Genomic DNA, 21,350 nt, shown 5'->3' with positions numbered 1-21,350 from the left:
GAGGCAAAGGTCTGGGATGTCTTCAGGACCTTAGGGAGGCTTGCTGCTTTGGGCCTTGGGAGGGTCTTGATCTCACTTACTTAGTCCATGACATGGGGATGTGGCTGTCTCCTGGCCCGCCTCAGAGGCCAGACGCCACACAGGGCAGCACAGCTACGGTGAAATCATGAGAATGGGTTTGGAGCTTGACTACTTAGATCCCAATCCTGGCTCCAGCATTTACAAGGTATGATGTGTGATCTGTTCATATTACTTGACCTCTCTGTGTCTTACTTTATCTGTAGAACAGAGATAGCAAGAGTAGGTGTGAGAGTGAGATGATTTAAGACATAAATGCTTAGAACACTGGTATATAATAAATGCTCAATAAATATTAGCTTCCAGTTGCATTATTACCTTTATCTGTGCAGTGGGCCCCCCACAAATGTGCAGTCCACTCTATTCTTAGCAGGAGCCAGCAGGGACTCACTAACCAAGGCCAAAGACTTACCTCTGGTGAAGGCTGTGGGGTCTCAGAACACAGAGACATCTCCCACTCCAAACTCCTCAGTGGCCTGTCCCCTCTCTCCACAAACCCCAGGGAGGGCAACCATCATGGGGCTCCTCAGAGATGCTGGGGCCCTCTCATGAGTATTTCAAAAGCAATAGAAGTTTGTGGTCATTTTTGCAGTTTATAGAGCTCACTTTGGCCACAGAGGGGAGACTGGACCAGAGGGGACATCGCTGCAGGTGGCAGTGGGTCTGAGGAAGGTGAGGACATCTGAGCTGGGCTGGAGCAATGGAGAGGGAGACAGGAGGAAGGATGAATAAAGAATCAGCTGGTTTTGGAGAATAAAGGCTTGAGAGAAAGGGAGGCCCTGAGGGGGAGCCCCAGAATGAGGTATGCGTCTCAGGGGGTTCACTCCTACCTAGGGCTGTGGGCAGCTCATTCTGGCTGGAGAGGGTTACCTGGACCCCAGTTGGCATGAGGCCTCTGGAGCCACTGGACCCCTGCCCAAACCACCCTTCCAGAACCTGCCCGAGTTTTTGCACAGAAAATGGGCCCATCCCAGTTCCTCCACGCCACTGCCTCAGGTCTTGGCCCTCCCAACAAAGGCAATTTCCCCAAATATTCTCTGGCAGGAGGAGGAAGCCATCAGCACACAGAGACGCCGTACTGTTGAACTCATGATGTCTTTTATTAATATATTATGCTACAAAAATATTTTTGGCAAAATAACATTAATAGCATCTTTCTTTGTCTTCTATTATATTCTTAAAGAACTCTTCATGATAATTCACAGAGGTGAGGGGAAGAGGTGATTGAAAGAACAGCATCATGAATACTTTCAAATATATTATACATTAAGATACGAAGCATGTGTCATACAGTGAGAGTCAGGTGGGAAACTTCTGCAATCCCTTTGAGGCCCCAAAATGGGACAGGGGCCCTGGCTTCATCTGTTCTGGGCTAGAACCTCCCTTGGCCAGCAGTTAGGCTCTGCTATCCCAGCTAGGGGGTCCAAGATGTCTGAAAGTCCCCCAAGGAAACTTCTTAGACTCAGGCCTCCTTCAAAGCCCACTTTCTCCCTGGTGGGCTGTGCGGTGGAAGGGGGCTTTGAAGCGTGCTACTCTGTCACCTCTCCTGACCGCCACAGTCTCCCAATGCCAGGGTGGCCTGTGAGTTCTTGGAGGAAAGCTGAGCACTGGTTCTGGGGAAGGGTGGCCCTCACCTTCATGGAGCCCCACGATTGCACATGGCATTTGTCCATCCCTGCAGAACACCCCAGGGAGGAAACAAGGTCTCCATTTGATGGATGAGGAAATGGAGGCTTAGAGTGGGGCAGGAGCTTGCCCAAGGTCACCCAGCAAAGTGAAGGACTCTCAGAGTATCTCTAGAAAGGAAAAGCCACAGCCAGAGAAAAGGTGGGGGAGGCTGAGGGGGTGCTGATGCTCCCGGGACGGGGCCAGGTAAGGCTCAATCGGCTCTCATGACCCCTCATTCCCTCCCCCCGGGTTGGGGGCAGGGAGGCAATGAGCTGGGTGCCAGTCCAGCCCACCCCCACAGCCCAGAAGTCCCCCTGCCCCAGGGCCGCTGGCAAGCCTGCCCATTCAACGTCAGGCCGCTGGGCTGTTGAAGAATTATGGTGTGAGGCTGGACTGGTTCCTGAACCATATTGGTTTAGACAGCCAACCAGGGGATTTCTTTTTTTCTTTTTTTTTTTTTTTTGGCTGCTTAGGATGAATTTTTGGAAAAATAACAATGTTCAAAGAACCTGAGCATTACAGAGCCAGGAAGAACTCTCGATGTCATCTACCCCAGTCCCTTGCCAGGACTTCAACTCTCTGTCATGTCTCCAGCCAGAGCCTACGTCCCTGCTCACACACCTCTCCTGACAGGAAACTCACCACCTGTAGGGGCACCTGTCTGTCCTCAGACAACTTTGGCTTTGTAGAATCTATTCCACGAACGAAGCTAATGTCTGCCTCTCCTCTATCTTTCCTTCAATCTTTTCTCTCTTCTTCCCACTCTACACAGCGATTGAGTGTCACCTTCGTGTCAGCTGAAAATACAAAGATGAGTTTATATGACTCTTGCCAGCGAGGAGCTCCCAGTCCTATAGGAGAGCAGACGTGCAACTAGACAGTCTCAATCGGTGTAATGATAGATGCTAAGAAAACACAAAGGAATCATGGGGGCTTCCTGGAGGAAATGCCATCTGAGTTGATCTTCAAAACATGAGCAGTTAGGGTTAAGAGAAGGGAGTTTCCAGGCTTAGAAAAGAGCATGTGTGATACATCTTCTCTACTCTAAAAGTGGCAAATATGGTTCCGTCTGGTCAGGCACAGAGTGGGAAAGATGAGAGGTATGGCTGGAAGGTCAGCAAGGCCCAACCATGGAGAGTCTAGAGTGCCAGGCTGAGGACTTCGGTCTTATCCCCTAGCCAGGGAAACACCGCCGCCAGCTCCTCTTCTGGTTCTGCCACTTAGGATATCACCAAAGCTGCAGTTCCCAGGAGGGACTTCTCCTGTCCTTCGTGGTGTTTTTCAGAAGCTTTCCTTTCAGTGGAAGACCTTTCCTTGGGATTTGCGTGGCAATGGCACCAGACTAGAGATGGGGCAGGTGGGACAAGGGTCCTGAGCCTCTAGGTTTTCCCAAGTCTGGCTGAGGCCAGAAAGCAGACGACAGAGAATTCAAGCATGAGCAAAATTCGCCAATGGCCTTTCAGGGCAAATGCAAACTTGCCGGTCAGTCCAAGTTTCCACGCTTCCTAGACTCCAGATCTCTGAATCTCAGAGATGGAAGGGACCCTCAGTGGCCCTCCGCAGCTCCTTCTGGCTTGACTCACACAACTTCACGGTTCTCCCTTCACCTGGTGTGTCCGAGCAGCCTAGACAGAAGAAGACTAGGAGACGTGACTATGCTGACCAGCCCTAGAAAGCTCCTTAGCCATTCAGGCAGGTCTCCTGAGAGACAGAGGAGCTAGGGCCACCCCTAACCTGCTGCCGAACCTTAGGCAGGTCACTTAACCTAGTGGGTCTCAGTCCATCCGTCTTCTCTGCCTGCCTCAAGGTCCAATGCGAAAGTCTGAAGAAGTGTACATGAGGCTCTCAGAACAGCAGGGGCATCTGATGAAGCTAAGCACATGAACATGCTGGGAAAAAAAAAAAACAAAAAAAAAAACATCAGCAGTGGTGGATAGATCATTTCCAAGTGTGTGAGTGGCTGCAGATGGAATGGAGGCTCTCTGGCCCAGGATGACAGGTTCACGTGTTCCAGCCATTCAGATTTCTGTCGCCGTGCCTCAGGTCCTCTGGGATGGAAGCAGCGGCAGATGTCTGACCCGCACAGTCTGGCTGTCCCGCTGGCACGTGTTCACCTAATCAGTTAGCCCGTGCATCTTTCTCTACACGCTTGAGTGCTTACTGGAGGGAGACTTTGGAATCCCCCCAGTATGACCAGAGGCGGGCTCTGGTGAAGACTGGGCTGAATCTGCTCGGTCAGGGAACTGGACAGGATAACCTCTAAGTTCCTTCTGGGAACCTAGGACCACACACCCCTTGTCCATCTCGAGGCTGAGTTTCTCTAGGTCAGGAAAGGTGGCTAGATTCAGGCCCGACACGGAGACTGGCACTGCGTGTATTTGATAATCACACGCTGCGTTAATTTACCTCTTTGGCCCCGTGCCTGGCACAGATCTGGGCACGCAGTCAGGTGCCTGGACTGTTTACCCAAATGCTTCATCTTTAATTAACCTCAAGTTCCATCTCAATACATCGCATGCCACACTCTGCCCTGAACAGAGGGAAATCTGGCCTGTATGTTTCTAATTCCTTTACACTTATCTCATCCAAACAGTGCGCTGCACGATGTGTTTGATGTCCCCCAGGCTTTCTGAGCCTGCTTTCTAAGTCAGCTAAGCCCCTTCCCGCTCAGAAATAGGAAGTCACATTTCTGCCAAGGATAAAGCCTGGCTGAGGTCAAGTTCAGTTTACAGCATGGTGCCCATGGGGCTGGCTGGACCCTCCGAAGTAGAGCTCAGGGGGCTGAAGCCAGGTCTCAAGCTCAAACACATTCATCTGGGGCTGAGCTGAAAAGAATCTAGCAGCCTGCCAATATGCCAGTGGGACCTCTGACTATCCAATGAGCTGTCCTGAACTCTACTACCTCAGAAGGGAGAGGGCTGCCCGGCTGAGTACCATGGTGCTGGGGTTGATCAGTCTCTACCAGACCTGCCAGGGAAACTCAGGTGCAGTGTTGCCGAGAGCTCCGGTCTGGGGTCAGCAGACATCCAGCTGTGCGGCTTCGGGGAAATACCCTCGGCCTCCTCTCCGGGCTTTATTATTACTCTTACAGTAATTATTATCTGTCATATGGAGGCTTCTTTCCGTTCTTGGGTTCCAAGATCCTATAACTGACAAGCCATCAGCCCAATGAGAGTTCAAGGCTGGAAGGCAGCCGAACTGAGTCCTCTGTCATCTCGACCACCAACTTGGGGGCAGAGGAACTATGGTAGGTCAGTCTTTCTGAATCATAATGGTCCGGCTGCCCCCATCTATGGCTGCCTGCCTGCTGCCTCAAGCTCCTCACAGCCCTCCCCCACTCCCCAGCCTCTGATTTGGCAGAAAAGCCTCTCATTAGCTTCAAGATGAGACAAGTTGGGGCATGGGACATGGGGCACACACAAAGAGCTCTTTGGCAAGAGTGACCAACATGAGGAACTGTGGCCACACAGCTCTGGCAGGGGTCAGAAGCTCGTGCTGGCCCCTTGGGGTGAGACCTGCCTCCCTTGGAACTTCCCTGTGCAGACAGAACGTGGCAGGATAGGATCTAAGATAAGTATAGCTTTTGAGTCACATTGATCTGGGGCCGTGTCCTGGCTGGGTGACCTTGAGCAAGTCCCCTTTCCTCTTAAGGTGGTTCAGTTTCCTCATGTGTGAAATGGGGATAATTACACCTCATAGAACTGGTGTGAGGATCAGTGATTAAAGTGGGTGTGCAAAATGCCGGCCACACGGCAGGTTTTGGACAAATGGTGGCTCTCATTCCAATTATTATTACCATGTGACTCCTAGAGCCCCTGTTCCTAAAATCGTCCTTCTGTGCCCACACCTGTCCTTCAGCCCAGCTCATTCTATTTGGCCATGACTTTAGTAACATCTCCTGAAACCCAAGCTGGATTAACGCTATCAGAACAGGTCTGGACTCATATCCTGGGTCTCTCATTTACTGTGTGACCTTGGGCAACCACCTTCCTCTCTTCGCATCTCAGTTTAACCATCAGTCACATGAGGCTGGGAAACCACTTCCCTCAGCACCAACATCCCTCTTCCACCCCAGTGCTTCGGTCAAAACACTTACCAAGAACTCTGGAGGCCCGTTCATAGACACCCAGGGTTTACAAAATAGCAGCATTCTCTTTCCGAAAGTATCTTCCCAGCCCTAGGATGCATCCAGGGAAGGGAAGGACCGTCAGCGTTCACATCTCTGGCTCCCAAATCCAGCTTCACAAAAGCTAAGCCTGTCTGCCTGCCCCTCCCTCTGAGGTCCCCATGGTGGGAGAAGCCAAACCCAGGCACTGGAGGCTGCCACTGATCCAGGGACAAGCCGGTTCAAAGCCACGGTCTGCATGAGGTCACAGATGTCCTGACAACCTGGGTTTCACCTCCTGGGTTGGCGGTGGGGTTAATTAAGGGGTTATCAACATAGGCCACATAAAAATAGTTTTATCAGTGGAATAAATACATTTTTTCTTTTTTAATATGGACACATATTTTACAAAAGAACCCCATAGCACTATGGGAAATTAAGATCCTTCTACAAAAAAGAAGATGTAACTCGGGTACAATAAAGCTCTAGTGTTCTAACGGATCCCGTCTGGACTGCCCATGAGGTGTCGGGCACCTCTGGAGGTGGCGGCAGGGGCAGTGGGGTGTGGTCACAGACCCTCCTCTGGTTCCTCTGGCTTCTCCACACGGAGCAGGCGAGGTCAGGAGGGCCGGAGGGTGTGCAGCAGGAAGGGCGCTGCAATGCTGGCAGCAACGGCGGCATACAGGAGGCCCCGGGCTGGCTGTGGGCAGGCAGGTGCTGTGCTGCTGGCGGACCCCAGCTCCTCCCGCTGCTGGAGCTGGTCGGAGAGCTGGAAGGGGGGCCCGGCGGTCCCGGAGCTGTGCGTGGGCTGCAGGGGCAGCGGGGGTGGCGAGGCCGTGGTGCTGGAAGGAGAGAACACGTGGACCTCTGAGAGACTGTGGCTTAGGGTTCGGGTCTGACTTTGTTAGATTTATTGTTTTTTTTTTCTTCTTATAAAACGGAAAAGAAAAGAAAGGGCTCAAGACAGGGAAAGTGAGCAGCCCAGAGTCACACAGCAGGCCGGCTGAGCGGTACACCCCCTGCTATGCCAGGCTCCCGGGAGGGGGGCCAGGCGAGGCACTGGGGGCACAGGGCTCAAGTGGGGCCACTCAAAAGAACCTGGTCCCAGGAAGAAAGAATTAAAGTGTTATGGAGGGAGCCTTTTGGGGTCACAGCGGTGCCATCAGCCTCCACACCTATGTGCACAAATGCCCAAGCCCTCCTACTGCCCTCTGCTCCCCTCTCTGAGATAAACAGGAAACAAAACACACAAATAGCCCTTCTCCCATCTCATTATCCCAGCTATCGTTTACTGAGAGGATCTCTGGTCCTGTAAACAAACCTTTACCCCATTCCCCAGACGAGAAAACTGAGACTTAGAGAGGCTACGTGGTGACCAGGTCACAAATAAAGTCGAGGCAACCCCGCTACGGGGCAGGAAGCCTGGGGTCAGAGTAGCCACAGGGAGTTTTCTCCAAAGGTACAGCCCTTCACGAACTTATAAAAAGAGAATCCAGTTCTGGAGGTAATGAATGGTTATGGATCTTGGCTCAAGACAGCATGAGTGAAAGAGAAGAAGGAAGAAAGAGACAGAGAGACAGAGCGAGACAGAAAGGGGAGGAGACTGAGAGCAGAGGAGCAGGCAGGCCAAGGCCAGCGCTGCGGCAGCAGGAAGTGGAGGGCGGGCAGCAGGCACGTGCGACCACATCACCAGCTCAGGCCCCGCAAGAGAGGCAAGAAATTATGAAGAGAGGGACAGGGACTGGGAAGGGAGGGGGACACTGACAGAGACTTAACAAAGGCCCCAGGGGGAGAAGACTGGGATTAAGGAAAGGGCGGGGCTGTAGAAGCTCTGGGCAAACTCACCCTGTGGAGCCTCAGGCAGAGGGTGGCAGATAGACATACAGACAGAGGAGCCAACAGGCCCCAGCGACACCAGAGGAGCAAGGATAGACGGGTCAGCCCGGGGGCCCTGGTCCAGTGTGGGGCCCTGAAGAGGTGAGTGTCTCCGTGAAGGCAGCAAGGCTAGCTTGCACATGACGGAGGGTGCCCCCAGCGGGATGGAGGGCTTACAGAGAAGGGCCGAGCGGCTCGTGCGGACAACTGAACATGCAGTGACCTCTACTCCTCATGACCACACCATGAGGCAGGTACAACTATTATCCCCATTTTACTTATGAAGAAACCGGGGCATAAAGGGGTTAAGTAACTTGCTCCAGCACACAGGGCAGGGGGCACACCGTAGGTGTTTGCTGCTTTTGCTGGGTAGGGAGGAAGTTCACCTCTCTCTGATGTCTGTACTGTGGGAAGCTGCCTCCATATGAGACACTGTTTGGTTTTCTAGGGCTTGCCCTCCTTCCCAGACAGGCTGCTCACTCCTTGGGTCTTCTGGGAGTTCCATGTGCTGGGTACAAGGGCCCAGCAATTAGCCCTAATCACCTGGATAAGGCCTGTCTTCTCTGCCACAGCCCAGCACAACCACGTGGCTGGGTGCCTTTTACACAGCCTGGTCCAGCCTCTGTCCAGGGGTAGGTGGGCAGAGCAGCCTGGGGTCACCAGGCACAGCCCTGTCTCCACATGGGCTGGGACCTCTCCTTTGGGACTGAGGTCCAGACACTTGGTCAAAGCAAAGTGCTCATTCCCTGACTGGTCCTTCCCGCTCTGCTCTGCCACTGGCCACGCTTGACCACTAGCACCCACTGAGTCCTTGCATGAGGTTCTTAACCTGGGGTCTGTGCTCTGCTGTCTTCAGAGATTCTCAGAGGACCAATCAGGAGAGGAGGGAGCAAACTCTTGTCATGCACAGGGGACAGAGGGAACATATTCTTGAGTAGAACGTGAGTTTGGAATGGAAGGGGAGGAGGCAGACCTGGTGGCTTTGGATGGCCCTTATAACCCACAAAATCTGGCTTGTTACGCCCTCCATCCCATGGTTCAGGCCACTGGAAAGCTGTCATGGTCTGTCTGGTGCCAGCTGACCTCACTTTTCCTGGCTCTCTTAGTACACAGCAACCTTCTCTGGTCACATCTAATGTCCTGTGGTCAGTTACCTACTGACCTTTGAATGCTGACTCAGTGTCTCCTCCCCTAGAGGCCTCTTTGTCCTACATCTCCCAATGCCAGCTGGGAGAGTTCAGGTTCCCACAAATCCTTCTACGATTCTCACTGATCACATTACGTCAGGGGCACCCATTTGGGCACATGAGGTTTGAATGGGTTTCTGTCAAGTACTTTGATTGATGCCAGGCACACGGTACTACACGGTGCTAGATGTTTTTATCATCGTTACTAGTAGGTTTGCATGTGTCTTCCCCACTAATAACATCCTCCATTACAGAGCCCTTTCTACGGGCTGGCAGACGTGGTGCTTGATGCTAGGTGTGTGCCATCTGTTATTACTCTCATTTCCAAGACCAGGACACTGAGCCCGAAGGAAGTTAAGACACAGATATGCCCCGGGTAGTCCGTCTCTGCAGCTTGACTGGGCCTGGGTGCTGACCTCGCTGCTTGGATGAGCAAGTGCATGATGGGGGGCTTGGCGGGTGGGCGGTGGAGGTTTGGGGGTGGGAGGGTGAGGTGTGCTGCTTCCTGCTGAGACCTTGAAAACCCATGCCCAGCGGGGTCACTACCTCAGCCCCTTCCCTCCCTTCCTTTTCTAATAAAAAGACCCCTATCCCTGCACACAAAAGTCCATGGAAGTTCCTCCCAGCTGCTGCCCTGTGTTTTCCGCCTGAGTGCTGCTTGGGGCGCCCGGAGCAGGCGGCCTAAACTGGCCGCAGCCAGCCCCTCAGGCCATCAGAAAGAAGACCAAGCAGGAGCTATGAAAACTATATCTCACAAGACGCCTAAAGGCATTTGTTTTTTACACTTTGAAAACCAGAGGTACTCCCCCCCCCTCCGCCCCAATGCTTGGAGCCTGAGTGGGGTTTATTGCTTGGAAGGAGTCCCAGGGAAATGGGGGGAGGTGGCAGGCAGGGACAGAAAGCCCCTCCAAAGGTCCCACCTCTTCTGCTCACAAAGCTTAGACCCCCATCCAGATTCCCCCATGCCCCCCCCACCCATGCTGGGAAAAGTGTCTCATGGCAAAGTGGCCTCGAAGCCAAACCAAATACTCTGAGTGTTCCCAGGCTCCGCAGACGGCTGGCACCGAGGGGCCCAGGCTGCTCTGAGCCGACAGGGCCTCCTGAGTGGGGAAGAACCCTTCCTCCCGAGGGGAAGGAAGAAGCCCCGTTTTAGCTTGCCCTATGTTCCTGCTTGCTGTGTGACTTTGGGCAAGTCTTGTCCTCTTGGCCTCAGTTTCCCCATGTGTACATGATGGAGCAGAAGCAACCTATGGATTTAAAATGTTTTCCAGCAGTAGAAGCCTGAAGTGAGATCTTAGGCAGAAGCCCAAACTATAAAGCACAGAAAAGCAGGCTGGCCCTTGAGACAGTGTCAGTTCCTGTCTCCTGAGACCCCTCCGGAGGGCTTCCTGGAGCAGGGGCCAATCTTGGCGCGAGAGAGTCTCCAAGAGCCATCCAGGGCTGGGTCCTGGGAGTCTCGGGGCTGTGGCTCATCCAGGGCTGGGTTCTGGGAGTCTCGGGGCTGTGGCTCATCCAGGGCTGGGTTCTGGGGGTCTCGGAGCTGCGGCTCATCTAGGGCTGGGTTCTGGGAGTCTCAGGGCTGTGGCTCATCCAGGGCTGGGTTCTGGGAGTCTGGGGGCTGTGGCTTGCTTGCCGAGGCAAATGGCTGCTGGGCCGTGCCCGGGGGGCCTCTAAGCGGGCTCCGAGGAGACACAGGGGAGATGGAGCCAGGGACAGCAGGGCCTGGGGGATGGGGGGCCCTGCTGTCTAGGGGAGTGGAGTTCCCAGCATGCTCCTGCCGGAGGAGACTTTGGTTCTGGCATCCCTGGGCCAAGCACACCAGACACAAGCAGAGATCTAAGTGACTATAAAACTCCTAGAAGAAAACATGGGCAGCAAACTCTCTGACATTTTTCTCTTAGTAATATATATATTTTTTCTGATCTATCTCCTCCGGCAAGGGAAACAAAAGAAAAAATAAACAAATGGGACTGCGCCAAACTAAAAAGTTTTTGCAGAGCAAAGGAAACCATCAACAAAATGAAAAGACAACCCACTGAATGGGAGAACATATTCACTAATGATACATCTAATAAAGGGTTAATATCTAAAATTTATAAAGAACTCATACAACTCGACACCAAACAGAACCCCAAACAATCCAATTAAAAACAGAGGACCTGAATAGACACTTCTGCAAAGGGGCCATGCAGATGGCCAATAGACATATGGAGAGAGGCTCAACATCACTAATCATCAGAAAAATGCAAATTAAAACCACAATGAGATATCACCTCACACTTGTCAGAATGGCAGTCATCGATAGATCAGCAAACAACAAGTGTTGGCAAGGGTGTGGAGAAAAGGGAACCCTCATGCACTGTTGGGAACGCAGACTGGTGCAGCCACTATTGAAAACAGTATGGGGATTCCTCAAAAATTTGAAAACAGAACTGCCTTATGATCCAGCAATTCCAGTTCTATCTGAAGATAGCTATCCGAAGAAACCCAGAACACTATTTCTAAAAGATACAAGTGCCTTTGTGTTCACTGCAGCATTATTTACAATAGCCAAGACATGGAAGCAACCCAATGGATAAAGAAGAGGTGGTACATATCTACAGCGGAATATTACTCGGCCATAAAAAGAGAATGAAATCTTACCACTTACAACAACACGGGTGGACCCAGAGGGTATTATGCTAAGTGAAATAAGTCAGACAAAGAGAGACAAAAACCGTAGGACTTCAATTATATGTGGAATCTAAAGAAAAAATAAACAAACAAAAAAACCAGAAACTGACTCATAGATACAGAGAACAAACTGAGGGGGTCTGGGTGAAAAAGGGGAAGGGATTAAAAATACAAACTGGCAGTTACAGAATAGTCACGGGGATGCCAAGTACAGAATAGGGGGACATAGTCAGTCATACTGTAATAATTGTATAGTGCCAGACGGGTACTAGAATTATCGAGGGATTACTCCATAAATTATATAACTGTCAGCACTATGCTGTACACCTAAAACTAATATAAACTAATATTGAATGTCAACTATAACTGAAATATTAAAAAATAAATAAAGTGATGGGTTTGCCAGCAGCTGAGCATCCTGCTATCTCAGATCCGCGCCGGCCTCCACCCCTTGGCCATGTGGCTTCCTCTGTTGGAGGCTCCTTCTCCCGCCCCTCCACCTCCAGGATCACTTCCGGCCCTCTGGGCCACGACCCTCCGCCCTCACTGACTGAATTCCTGGGCAGGCACGTGCAGATGGACTGTGGCTTCAGGGCTCTTTTAGTTGCAAGAGAGTGGGGAGTTGTCCCTGCCCAGCCATGACCTGAGAGTCTTCCTACTCTGGTCCCCGCCAGCCCGGAACACAGGGCTGTGGATCCGGCACGTGGCCACCACGTTCTTGTTCAGTGGGGTGGAGTGGGGGATATCTCGCAGCACCTGCCCAGTGGCTCATTTCAGGCTGTGAGCCTACAATGTGCTGAAGGCCCAAAAGCAGCTCCTGTCAAAGGCTCACAGCCTCGCCACCAACACTGCAGACGGCTGTCACTGAGTGTCGCCGGTGCTGTGATGCCGGCTCACCACTTTACAAGCATCATCTCATTTTCCCGCTACGCTTCAAAGCAAGTATGTGGGGCAGGGGTTGGAATCCTGTTCTGCCTGAATTAGCCTGTGCTTTTATTTACTGAGGGGTCTTGTTTCCCATTTCTCATGAGGGCATCTTCTACCTCTAATCAGATGCGGTCCTGGCCTCCCACGGAGATGCTCACCGCCCTGGACCAGGGAGAGGGATGTGCTGGGAGAAGCGAAGCTGGAGAACTCCAAGGCAGAACGGGCCGGCCAACAGGACGGTGCACCGCCTGCCCTGGAGCCCACGGGCCTCAGAACTCTTCAGTTCAGACTTCAGAGGAAATTGGGCCCAGAAGGCAGTGACCCCCTTGTACACATGCAGCCAACACGCACTGCCCTCCATCGTGGTACCCACAAGACTGTGTCTTTCTGTGCTGCCGTCCCCTCTGTGCCTGTGACTCGCCTCAGGCCACGCCCGGCTCTTTCCTGCACCTGCCTCATCCTGATTGTCCTTCCAATCCTGGTGACCCAGCACCCTGCATGCACACACACCCCGTGGACGCAGAGAACAACAGAGCTGGCCTGACCTTCACAGACCAGGCAAAGCCGTAACTGCACAGAAGGAGACCCTGAGGATCCTCAGAGGCCCTCCCTCGTGGGGGCAGCACCCTGCACGCAGCCGCGGGGGAGGGGTCCACGCCGGCCCTCTGGGCTCTCAGCTGCGAAGCCCTCCGCCGCCGCTGTGCAGCCATCAGCGGACACAGCTCAGCCCTTTCCACGGGTCCGCATAAATCATCCTGCCACGGGCTGCTGCTTCTCTAAACTTCCTCCCGTGTGTTTACATCTCGGGTAATGAGGGGCGAGGGGAGCCAAGCCTGCTCCAGGTGCTGTCCTGCCTAGGCGCTAGCAGCCCCCACCCAACTCTCCCTCTGCTCACTCAACACGCCCTCCATGAGCTCTCTAGTGACCCACGGAGGTCCACCCAGCTCTGCCCCCACAGGCTCCCGGGCCAGAAACACCAGTGAGGAGTTACAGTCTGTGTGACTGTGCCAGGACAGGGCACCCACGGGCGGCTGCGGGAACTCAGGGAGCGAGGAGCAGGGACAGCTGTGGCAGGAAAGGAAACTTCATCCAGACTAGCACGGAGAGACACCTGCCAGGTGAGGATGGCAGGGACGTAGGCATGGTGGATGAATGACCGTGACCCTTAGCATTAGAAAAACCAATGTGCGAATTCTGACTCCACACCTGCCTTGCTGTGTGGTCTTGGGCAAGTTACCTGACCTGGCTGAGCCTTTCTTGGACTCCTGATGGGACATGGTGGAAGTAAGTGCCTGGCACAGAGCTGGAGCTCAAAAAATGGCACCCACTCCAGAAGAGAGAGATATAAGAATGAAGGCATGGAGGGGGCAGGGCACAGCCTGCTGAGAGGCAGCCCAAACCTGGCAAGGACAGAGCCCTCAGTATCCCTCAGCAGGAAAGGAGGTGGCAGGCTCTGAGTCTGGGCAGAGCTGTGGAAGTTAGCCTGGTGGTGGTGGGAGCTACAAAGACTCTGAAGCTGAGGAGAAGCAATGTACTGGGATCAGGAGACCCGTTAGGACCCTGCTGTGTGATCCCAGGAAGAAGATGAGCTGGGGAGGCGGGATGGAGAGGAGGGGATGGAGAGGAGGGACGGAGAGGAGGGGATGGAGAGGAGGGACGGAGAGGAGGGGACGGAGAGGAGGGACGGAGAGGAGGGGCGGAGAGGAGGGGCGGAGAGGAGGGGAGATGGAGAGGAGGGGATGGAGAGGAGGGGATGGAGAGGAGGGACGGAGAGGAGGGGCGATGGAGAGGAGGGGATGGAGAGGAGGGGCGGAGAGGAGGGGCGGAGAGGAGGGACGGAGAGGAGGGACGGAGAGGAGGGACGGAGAGGAGGGGATGGAGAGGAGGGACGGAGAGGAGGGGCGGAGAGGAGGGACGGAGAGGAGGGACGGAGAGGAGGGACGGAGAGGAGGGGATGGCTCCAGGAGGATTTAGGAGGAAGAAAATAAGAAAACTCTGAATGAAATGAAAACTCTAAAGAGAATGGTTTGGTTAACAGGGCTACAGAGGAAGGACAGACTGAGACCCGGGAGTGACAGAGCTGTGTCTGCACACAGGCCTCTCCCAGAGCCCAGAGCTACTTCCCTAAGAAGCGGAGGGGAAACTTTTAACAGTCAGGCTGCCTGGTGGTGGAAACTTCCTTCTCCAACCCAACCAGATGGGAGAAAGTTATCCAATCATAATTTACGTGTTGGGACCAAGAAGGACTCTCTCTTGCCAAAGAAAAGCTGTTTTCTTCTCCTGAAACCAGGCTCTGTATTTCGGGGCTACATGTTGTGAATAGGAAACTGTTTTTGGAGTCATTTGCCCAAATTTACCTTTCAGACATAGTTAGGGCATGGGGGGTTCATTGCTGGAGCTGACAGCCCAGCCTCCTTCCACCCTGTGGGCCGGACCTGCCACTGGTCAGGTCTCCTGGTCACCCGAAGGGCTGATCGGGGCCGAGTGACCTGCTTGATGGAAGCGCGGAAGCAGGTGAAGGGTGTCAGCACCTCCAGGGCGGCCGTGGCCTTCCCCGGGGCTGAAGGAAGCAGCTCAGTAACCCCGTGCCCTTGTTCCAGGTTCAGAGGGCGCGGCCCATCCTGGGCGCTTGAGCCGAAGGTGTTGCAGTCAATACAATCGCAGTAGCGCCTCTGCCTCAGGCAGGCCCGGCTGGCGAGGGCTCTGCAGAAGTATGTTTCCCAGGAACCCAAGTCCAGGAACTTTCAGTCAACACACGGCCAAAGGAGCAATGGACTTGACTCTTATTTGCTGGAAGTCTCTTTAAGATCGTGAACACCCTGCACTTTTAAGAGAGTGGACTGGACTATGTTAACTTTTTGTCGAGGACTCAGAGACCTGGCTGCAGGAGGATCATGTCTGAATAGCACAGGAGGCAGCTCCTGTGACCCCCGACACAACCCCCGCCCTGGGCCTTGGATCAACATCTGGAAATGCAGAGCTGAGTCTGCGCTTTCCAAGGCTGCTCAGAAGAACATCCAGTGCGCATTCAACACATAGCCTCCCAGGCCCCTGCAGGTGCTGGTTTTCAGACCGCCTGCGGTGGGGAATTTGTTTCACAAGGGCGATTCTCTCCGGGGATGCCCAGGGAATCTCGGATGGCGACCTGCAGGGTACAGATGGAGATGGCAAGTGCCACAGGGCCTACTGCTGGGGCACGAAGCACAAGCAGCACTCCCTGGGACATCCTGCGTGCTCTGGTGAGGCTATTCACCAAATATCAAGATTCTTGCCCCAAAAATGGAATCTAGGGAGACTGCTCTGTCCTGAGCCTGCAGGCAGAGGTTGGAAGACAGCATCTGGGTGGACAGCAGGAGCTTTGGGGACAGAAGGCCCAGGGGGTAGTGCAGGGTGGCAGGAAGGCCACATGAGCAGAGGACAGGGAGGTATAAATACAGTAGCTGCAGCTGCCCATTTCTCAAAGAGGTTTATCAGGAATTCCCCATCCCCCGCTGAGACTGAACCCACAGCATTAAGGCTTCGTTGGCCCTCTGCGTCTCTCTGTACAGCGTACAGCAGGACCCCTCTGCAGCCTCCCTGCTGGGGTGTCAATCACACAGACCTTCTGGCCTGCTCCATTTCCTCCCGGCTCAAATGCAGCCTGCTTTGCACACCAGGACTGTCCCAGGAAATGAAGGGCAAAGCAGACTTTTGTCCACTGCACTTGAAGAAAGCTTCCATCCCTTCACCTTTATAATTGAGAAAACTATACTTGTCTCATTTTGAGAATAACAATGAAATATCGGGTGCGAGTGTGCTCTATAAGCCCTGGCAGATGAACAAACAGGAGGACCCTCGTGAATGGGTTACAAGCCAGCCCCGAGGTTTGTGCAGGAGCACTCCCCTGCTGAGCTTCTTCAGAGCAGATGACAGAGTGTGCCCGGCCCCCGGGGGGCCCAAGGGAGGCTGTCTGGGAGAGCAGCCCAGCTCCCGCACGCACACCTGCCTCTCCCCAGCTCACCTGTCCTCGATGCGGACCCAGAGGTCATTGAACTGCCGCGGCCGCTGGTGTTTATTCTGCCTCTTGTGCCACTTCTTCTGCCGCCCGAACTCCTCCAGCTGGCTGAGGCTGTCTGGGAGCAGGAGGTGTGGGGACAGGGCTGGGTCCTCCTCCTCAGGCGGGGCAGTGGGGGTCACCGAGGGCACTGCAGGGACGGCAGCAGCTGGGGTCATGGGGGCTGGGCTCGCCGAGGTCCCCTCAGGTGGGGGAGCAGGGCTCCTGGCGGAAGGGCTGGAAAGGGCGACAGCTCGTGAGGCACACGTGTTGCAGCGTGTCATTCACGTGTGACGAGGGTGTGCCTCAGTGGGGAAGTTGTCATGGTAGGAGAAGATGCCAGGGTGCCCCCGCTGGGCCCGGGGTGGATAACCCAGGGAAACCACGATCTGGTGCTGAAAGAAAGAGATTTGACTCTTTCTTTCATTTACTGATTCAATAAATACTGAGTGTCTACCTTGCACCAGGCACTTCTCTAGAAATTGAGCAGAAGCAGTAACCAAAACAAAGTCCTGCTCTCTTCGAGTTCACATTCTGAAGCAGAAAATGGAGAGTAAGACATGCAGGATGTCAGATGGTGATGGCTGCCGGAGAGGCAAAGCAGAGACAGGGGAGACAGAGTGGGGGTGGGGCGTTGGGCAGGGAAAGTGGTCTGGTTACTGCCGGGTGCTGCTGGGTGACATCTGAGCCCTGACCACGAGGAGATGAGGGACTGAGCCACCCGCAGGTCTCTGGCTCTGGGTCTCATTCATTCAACAAGCTCTGGCTGAGGAACTTTGGGTGAGTTACCTAACTTTGCTGGGCCTCAGTCTCCTGCTCTGTAAAATTCCAGCCTGTACCTCATAGGAGAATTATCAGCATTATGTATGTTAATATGGGCAAAGCACTTAGAACAGTGCTTGGCAAATAGCAAACAACCGAAACATTTTAGTAATTCATATTATTAATGAAATATTAACATGGTTCTTTGTGTCATTCAGCCAACTACCTGTTCATGTATGTCACACACATTTACTGAGCACCTTTTCAGGGAGGCAGGACAGAGTGAGGCAGACTCGAGCTCAAGCTGACACAGGTGAACATCCTGACTGCACCTCACAGGCTGTGTGACCAAGGACAGGCGATGCAATTGTCTCAAGGAGCAGCTGTAGAATGGGTGTACGAAAGCTACTTACTTCATGAGGATGGATGAGATGCCTGGGCACATGACAAGCCTCTCTGTAATGTTGGCCAGCAAGCTAATGAGCCTGGCTGCAGTAGGCGCTAAAGCGTCCATCAGAGGAGTGTGTGTGTGTGTGTGTGTGAGATTCACATTTCATACAGGTGTACTCAGAGACTCCTTAGCCTAGGAACATCCTCTGCCCCTCTCCCTTTCATTCCTTCTGTGGCCCAAGTGGAATTCCTTTTCCGACCACCCATCCCTGGGAGAAGGTGAGCCACAGTTCTGGGAACTGCAAAGGTCAGGGGGCCCTCCACTCCCACAGGCATGATGGGTGAGGGGCTTCTCTCTTCTTGAAGGAGAGAAGGCTGTCATCTCAGCCTACCCACCCCCAGCCCCCATGGCAACTCCAGATTCCCGGGGTCTGGGAGATGCCGCAGATGCCGGGGAGATCATTCAAAACAGGCAGACAAAAAGACGGATCCAGGAAGCACCTGTGGCCGATGATGGCTTTTATTGTCGGGGCCTCCTCAGCATCTCTGCTTCTTCACCCCACCCGCAGGATTTCAGCGTGTGCTAGGAGACTCCGGCTGACAGCCCTCGGAGCAGGGTCTGGGGTGGGGGGCCTCCTTTAATGCCTGGGCTCTAGACGAATAGGAGCCGAGGCAGCCCCTGCAGCCGCCCCCCCCCCATTCCCGCCCCTACCCTGGCCTGGACAGGTACAATGGGCTTCAAGGCAAAGGTCCTTGGGGCTGTGTGGGGCAGCTTGACGAATGGTTTGTCCCCAAGGCTACCTTGTCCCATACCTCTCAAACATGCCTTCCTAGGCTTAGTATCATCTGATTTGTATTGTGCTCAAATATTCAGAAAGAGCAGGCTTGTCAGGTTGGCTCAGAAGACGAGAAGAGGTAAGAGTCCAGCCTGAGAAAATCCCGAAGGTCCTCTTGAAGTGCCGTGGAGACGGGGAAACAACGGCCCCACACGAGGACAGCAGGCAGCCCAGGCTTGTCTCTGCACAGTGCAGAGCAGGCCTCAGCCACTTCTGAGCACTCCCCCTCAGAGCCCACCCTGACCCCCAGACTGGGCCCAGGGAGTGGTTAGGAGCTTAGGGAGGCCCTGACTGCCGTTTATATGAGCTGTGTATCCTTCTGCAGGTGACTTCACCCCTCTGGGCCTCAGGTACCTCAATTTTAAGATGAGGGTACTCATAGTTCCTGCTGCACGATTGTCATGAGAACTCAATGAGCTAAAAGCACTTAGAGCCTGGTACACCGTGAGCTATTAACAAATGTTAACTATAATTAGTCAAGCTTCTTTTGGACTCTGGGTCTTGTAACATCAGGGACAGGGGTCTAAAACAGACTATGGTCAGCTTTGAGGGTGGCTGAGGAAAGCCCATCCATAAAAGTTGGACAGACCACGGGCACATGGGACAGCTGAGCCTGAGGACCCTGTGACCGATTCAAGGAGCTGCCAATCATGAAGACACCTCCGCTGTTCCTGGCCTGGTACTGGCAATGTGGCCACTCATGGACCCAGATGACCCCTGTGTTCGGATCCTGGAAGGAGACTCCCACAGGAAGAGGAGGTGACCATTACATGAGTGGAGTGGGTGTGCTCTAGCAGGAGAGTTGAGGTGGATGGGCACAGCCAATGGGCAGCAGCGAGGAAAGTGAGTTCAGAGGAAGGGGAGGACCAGGCGTGGATGGGGCTGGGACACAGGAAAGAGACGAAGCCACTGCTCATCCCGCCCATGCCCATCTCAGTTCAGGGCTCCAGCGTCCACCAAGTCCTTTCGGCAGGCACCCAAGAATCCTACTGGGTCCTTCTACCCCGCCCGATCACCAGTCTCTAAACCTTGAACATCTCTCAAGACTTAATTCTCCTCCCGTTCCCACCAGCACTGCCCAGGCCCCCACCTTCCCTCCTGCCGAGGCTGTGCTCCAGCCTCCTTCCCAGTCTCCCACCTCGAGCCCAGCTTTTCCTCTCCGGATGCGTGGGCAAAGCCAGCCCCTGCAAGGTCCCATTTCACCAGAGGCTTCTCGACAACACTCACCCGAGGCCTGAGCGGGAAGGTAGGGTGTAGCCAGACACGAAGCCCGTGGTCAGGCATGGCCCACGGATGGGCGGTAGCAGCCAGCAAGTCCCACACCCGCAGACATCTCGGCTTCTTACCTGTGGATGGTCTGCCCTGCGGGCGTGTGTTCCACCTCCAGCCCTGCCTGCCGCAGAACGTCAATGACTGTATTGTTCCCCAGAAAGTGACCTGGAACACAAGACACAAACTGGGCTCAGCCAGATGCCAAGACACCAGCAACTGGGGACAGCTTTAGGCCAGGGACCGACACCAAAACTGAGGCCCCAGGCTCCCTGCGAGGCAGTACGGCATGTTGGGAAAATGTTCTGCAGCCACCCTGCCGGGCTCCAAATCCTGGCTCTGCTGCTCACTGATTGTACCTTCCTAGGCCTCAGCTCCCCGCTCTGTAAAGGAGGAACGATTGTAATAGCCACCTCCACAGTGGCTGTGAGGACCACAGGAGCAGTGGCTGGCACGTAGTGAAGGCTGGCCAGGTTTCCTGTGGCCCCCCTGTGCCTCATACCCTGAAGGTGACCCAGGCCTGGACTGTCCACATAGAGACACCCTTCAGCACTCTTTCGGTGGGGGGTACATTTATGATGCACTGGCTCTGTGGCCAGCCTTGTGCTAGACACTGAGAATGTAACTATAACTCATATAACCCACAGTAGCAGATGAGAGCAGGAGTCAACCTCCTTCTGCAGGGTGCCGGCCCAAGGTCAGAGAACACGGTGAAGGTTCCCAGTTAGCGAGGTTAGAAAGAATCCTCGGGAGGCCAAGCAACTGTGGAGACAGTAGCTACGGGGAGTCAGCAACCTGTGGAGCCTCTCCTGCTCCCTGGTCTTCAGCCTCCTCACCTGGTCAGTGGGGCAGAGAGGCAATGGCCGCTGGCACCCTCCGACAAGAATACATGCCTACCCTACGGCTCACCCCCATGGGCAGCTCCTCCTGCTCACCATTCATCCGGGAACCTGGGGGAAATCCCTGTACTGCTACTCTGATTGCCTGTGATGGGTGGCGACAGGTGGAAGCCGGAAGGTCAGCATGTTGACAGCCCCAGGGAGGTTCTGAGCACAGAGAGTGGACAGGCTGTAAGGGAACGGAGAAGCCCCAGCACAGAGGAAGCCAGGCTGGGGCAGCGTGGCGGCTGGAGCAGAGGTGAAGCCTGCAGCCCTTTACCGGCCACCCTCACCCCCACCTCCTGCCTAGCTTCTCCACTTTCCAGCAAGTCCCCCACCCAGCAGTCTCTCTCGCCAGCCTGCTACCGTTCCTGAGGTCCACCTCTGGCCTGGGAACGGGAGATGGGATCTAGTCCTGGACCCCTCCCTCCCGTACTCACTCTGAGACCTTGGGCAAACCCATGGCTCCGGAATGCCCTGTTTCTGTCTGCGTACAACACAGTGAGCTGCATAATAATACCTACGGGCTCCCTTAGCTCTCAGGTTCTATGGCAGGGGTCCCCAAACTTTTTACAAAGGGGGCCAGTTCACTGTCCCTCAGACCGTTGGAGGGCCGGACTATAAAAAAAACTATGAACAAATCCCTATGCACACTGCACATATCTTATT

At 54.1% G+C, this 21,350-nt stretch overlaps 1 protein-coding gene across 4 annotated transcripts in view; it reads right to left on the bottom strand.

Moving 5' to 3' along the window:
- Nucleotides 1-1,154: 1,154 nt before the first annotated feature.
- The window catches only part of TRABD2B (TraB domain containing 2B), a 217,803-nt gene continuing 197,607 nt past the window's right edge, over nt 1,155-21,350 (bottom strand). The window contains exons 5-8 of one of the 4 annotated variants that reach the window (XR_010730455.1): nt 19,881-19,971; nt 16,514-16,783; nt 5,843-6,693; nt 1,155-3,635 (exon numbers count right to left, since the gene is read on the bottom strand). Coding sequence is in view for 3 of the 4 variants with exons in the window: in XM_066269259.1 (XP_066125356.1) it covers nt 6,471-6,693; nt 16,514-16,783; nt 19,881-19,971 (584 nt within the window). In the remaining variant the exon portion in view is untranslated. Of the gene's footprint in view, nt 6,694-16,513; nt 16,784-19,880; nt 19,972-21,350 lie in introns of those variants that run through there. The other 3 variants (XM_066269259.1, XM_066269258.1, XM_066269260.1) reach the window with 3 other exon arrangements.

The sequence above is a fragment of the Saccopteryx bilineata genome, chromosome 3 (genome assembly GCF_036850765.1).
Source record: "Saccopteryx bilineata isolate mSacBil1 chromosome 3, mSacBil1_pri_phased_curated, whole genome shotgun sequence".
In the NCBI taxonomy this organism is placed as follows: domain Eukaryota; kingdom Metazoa; phylum Chordata; class Mammalia; order Chiroptera; family Emballonuridae; genus Saccopteryx; species Saccopteryx bilineata.
Note: the sequence above shows the minus strand (reverse complement) of the source record. Positions and strands in the feature narration are given on the sequence as shown.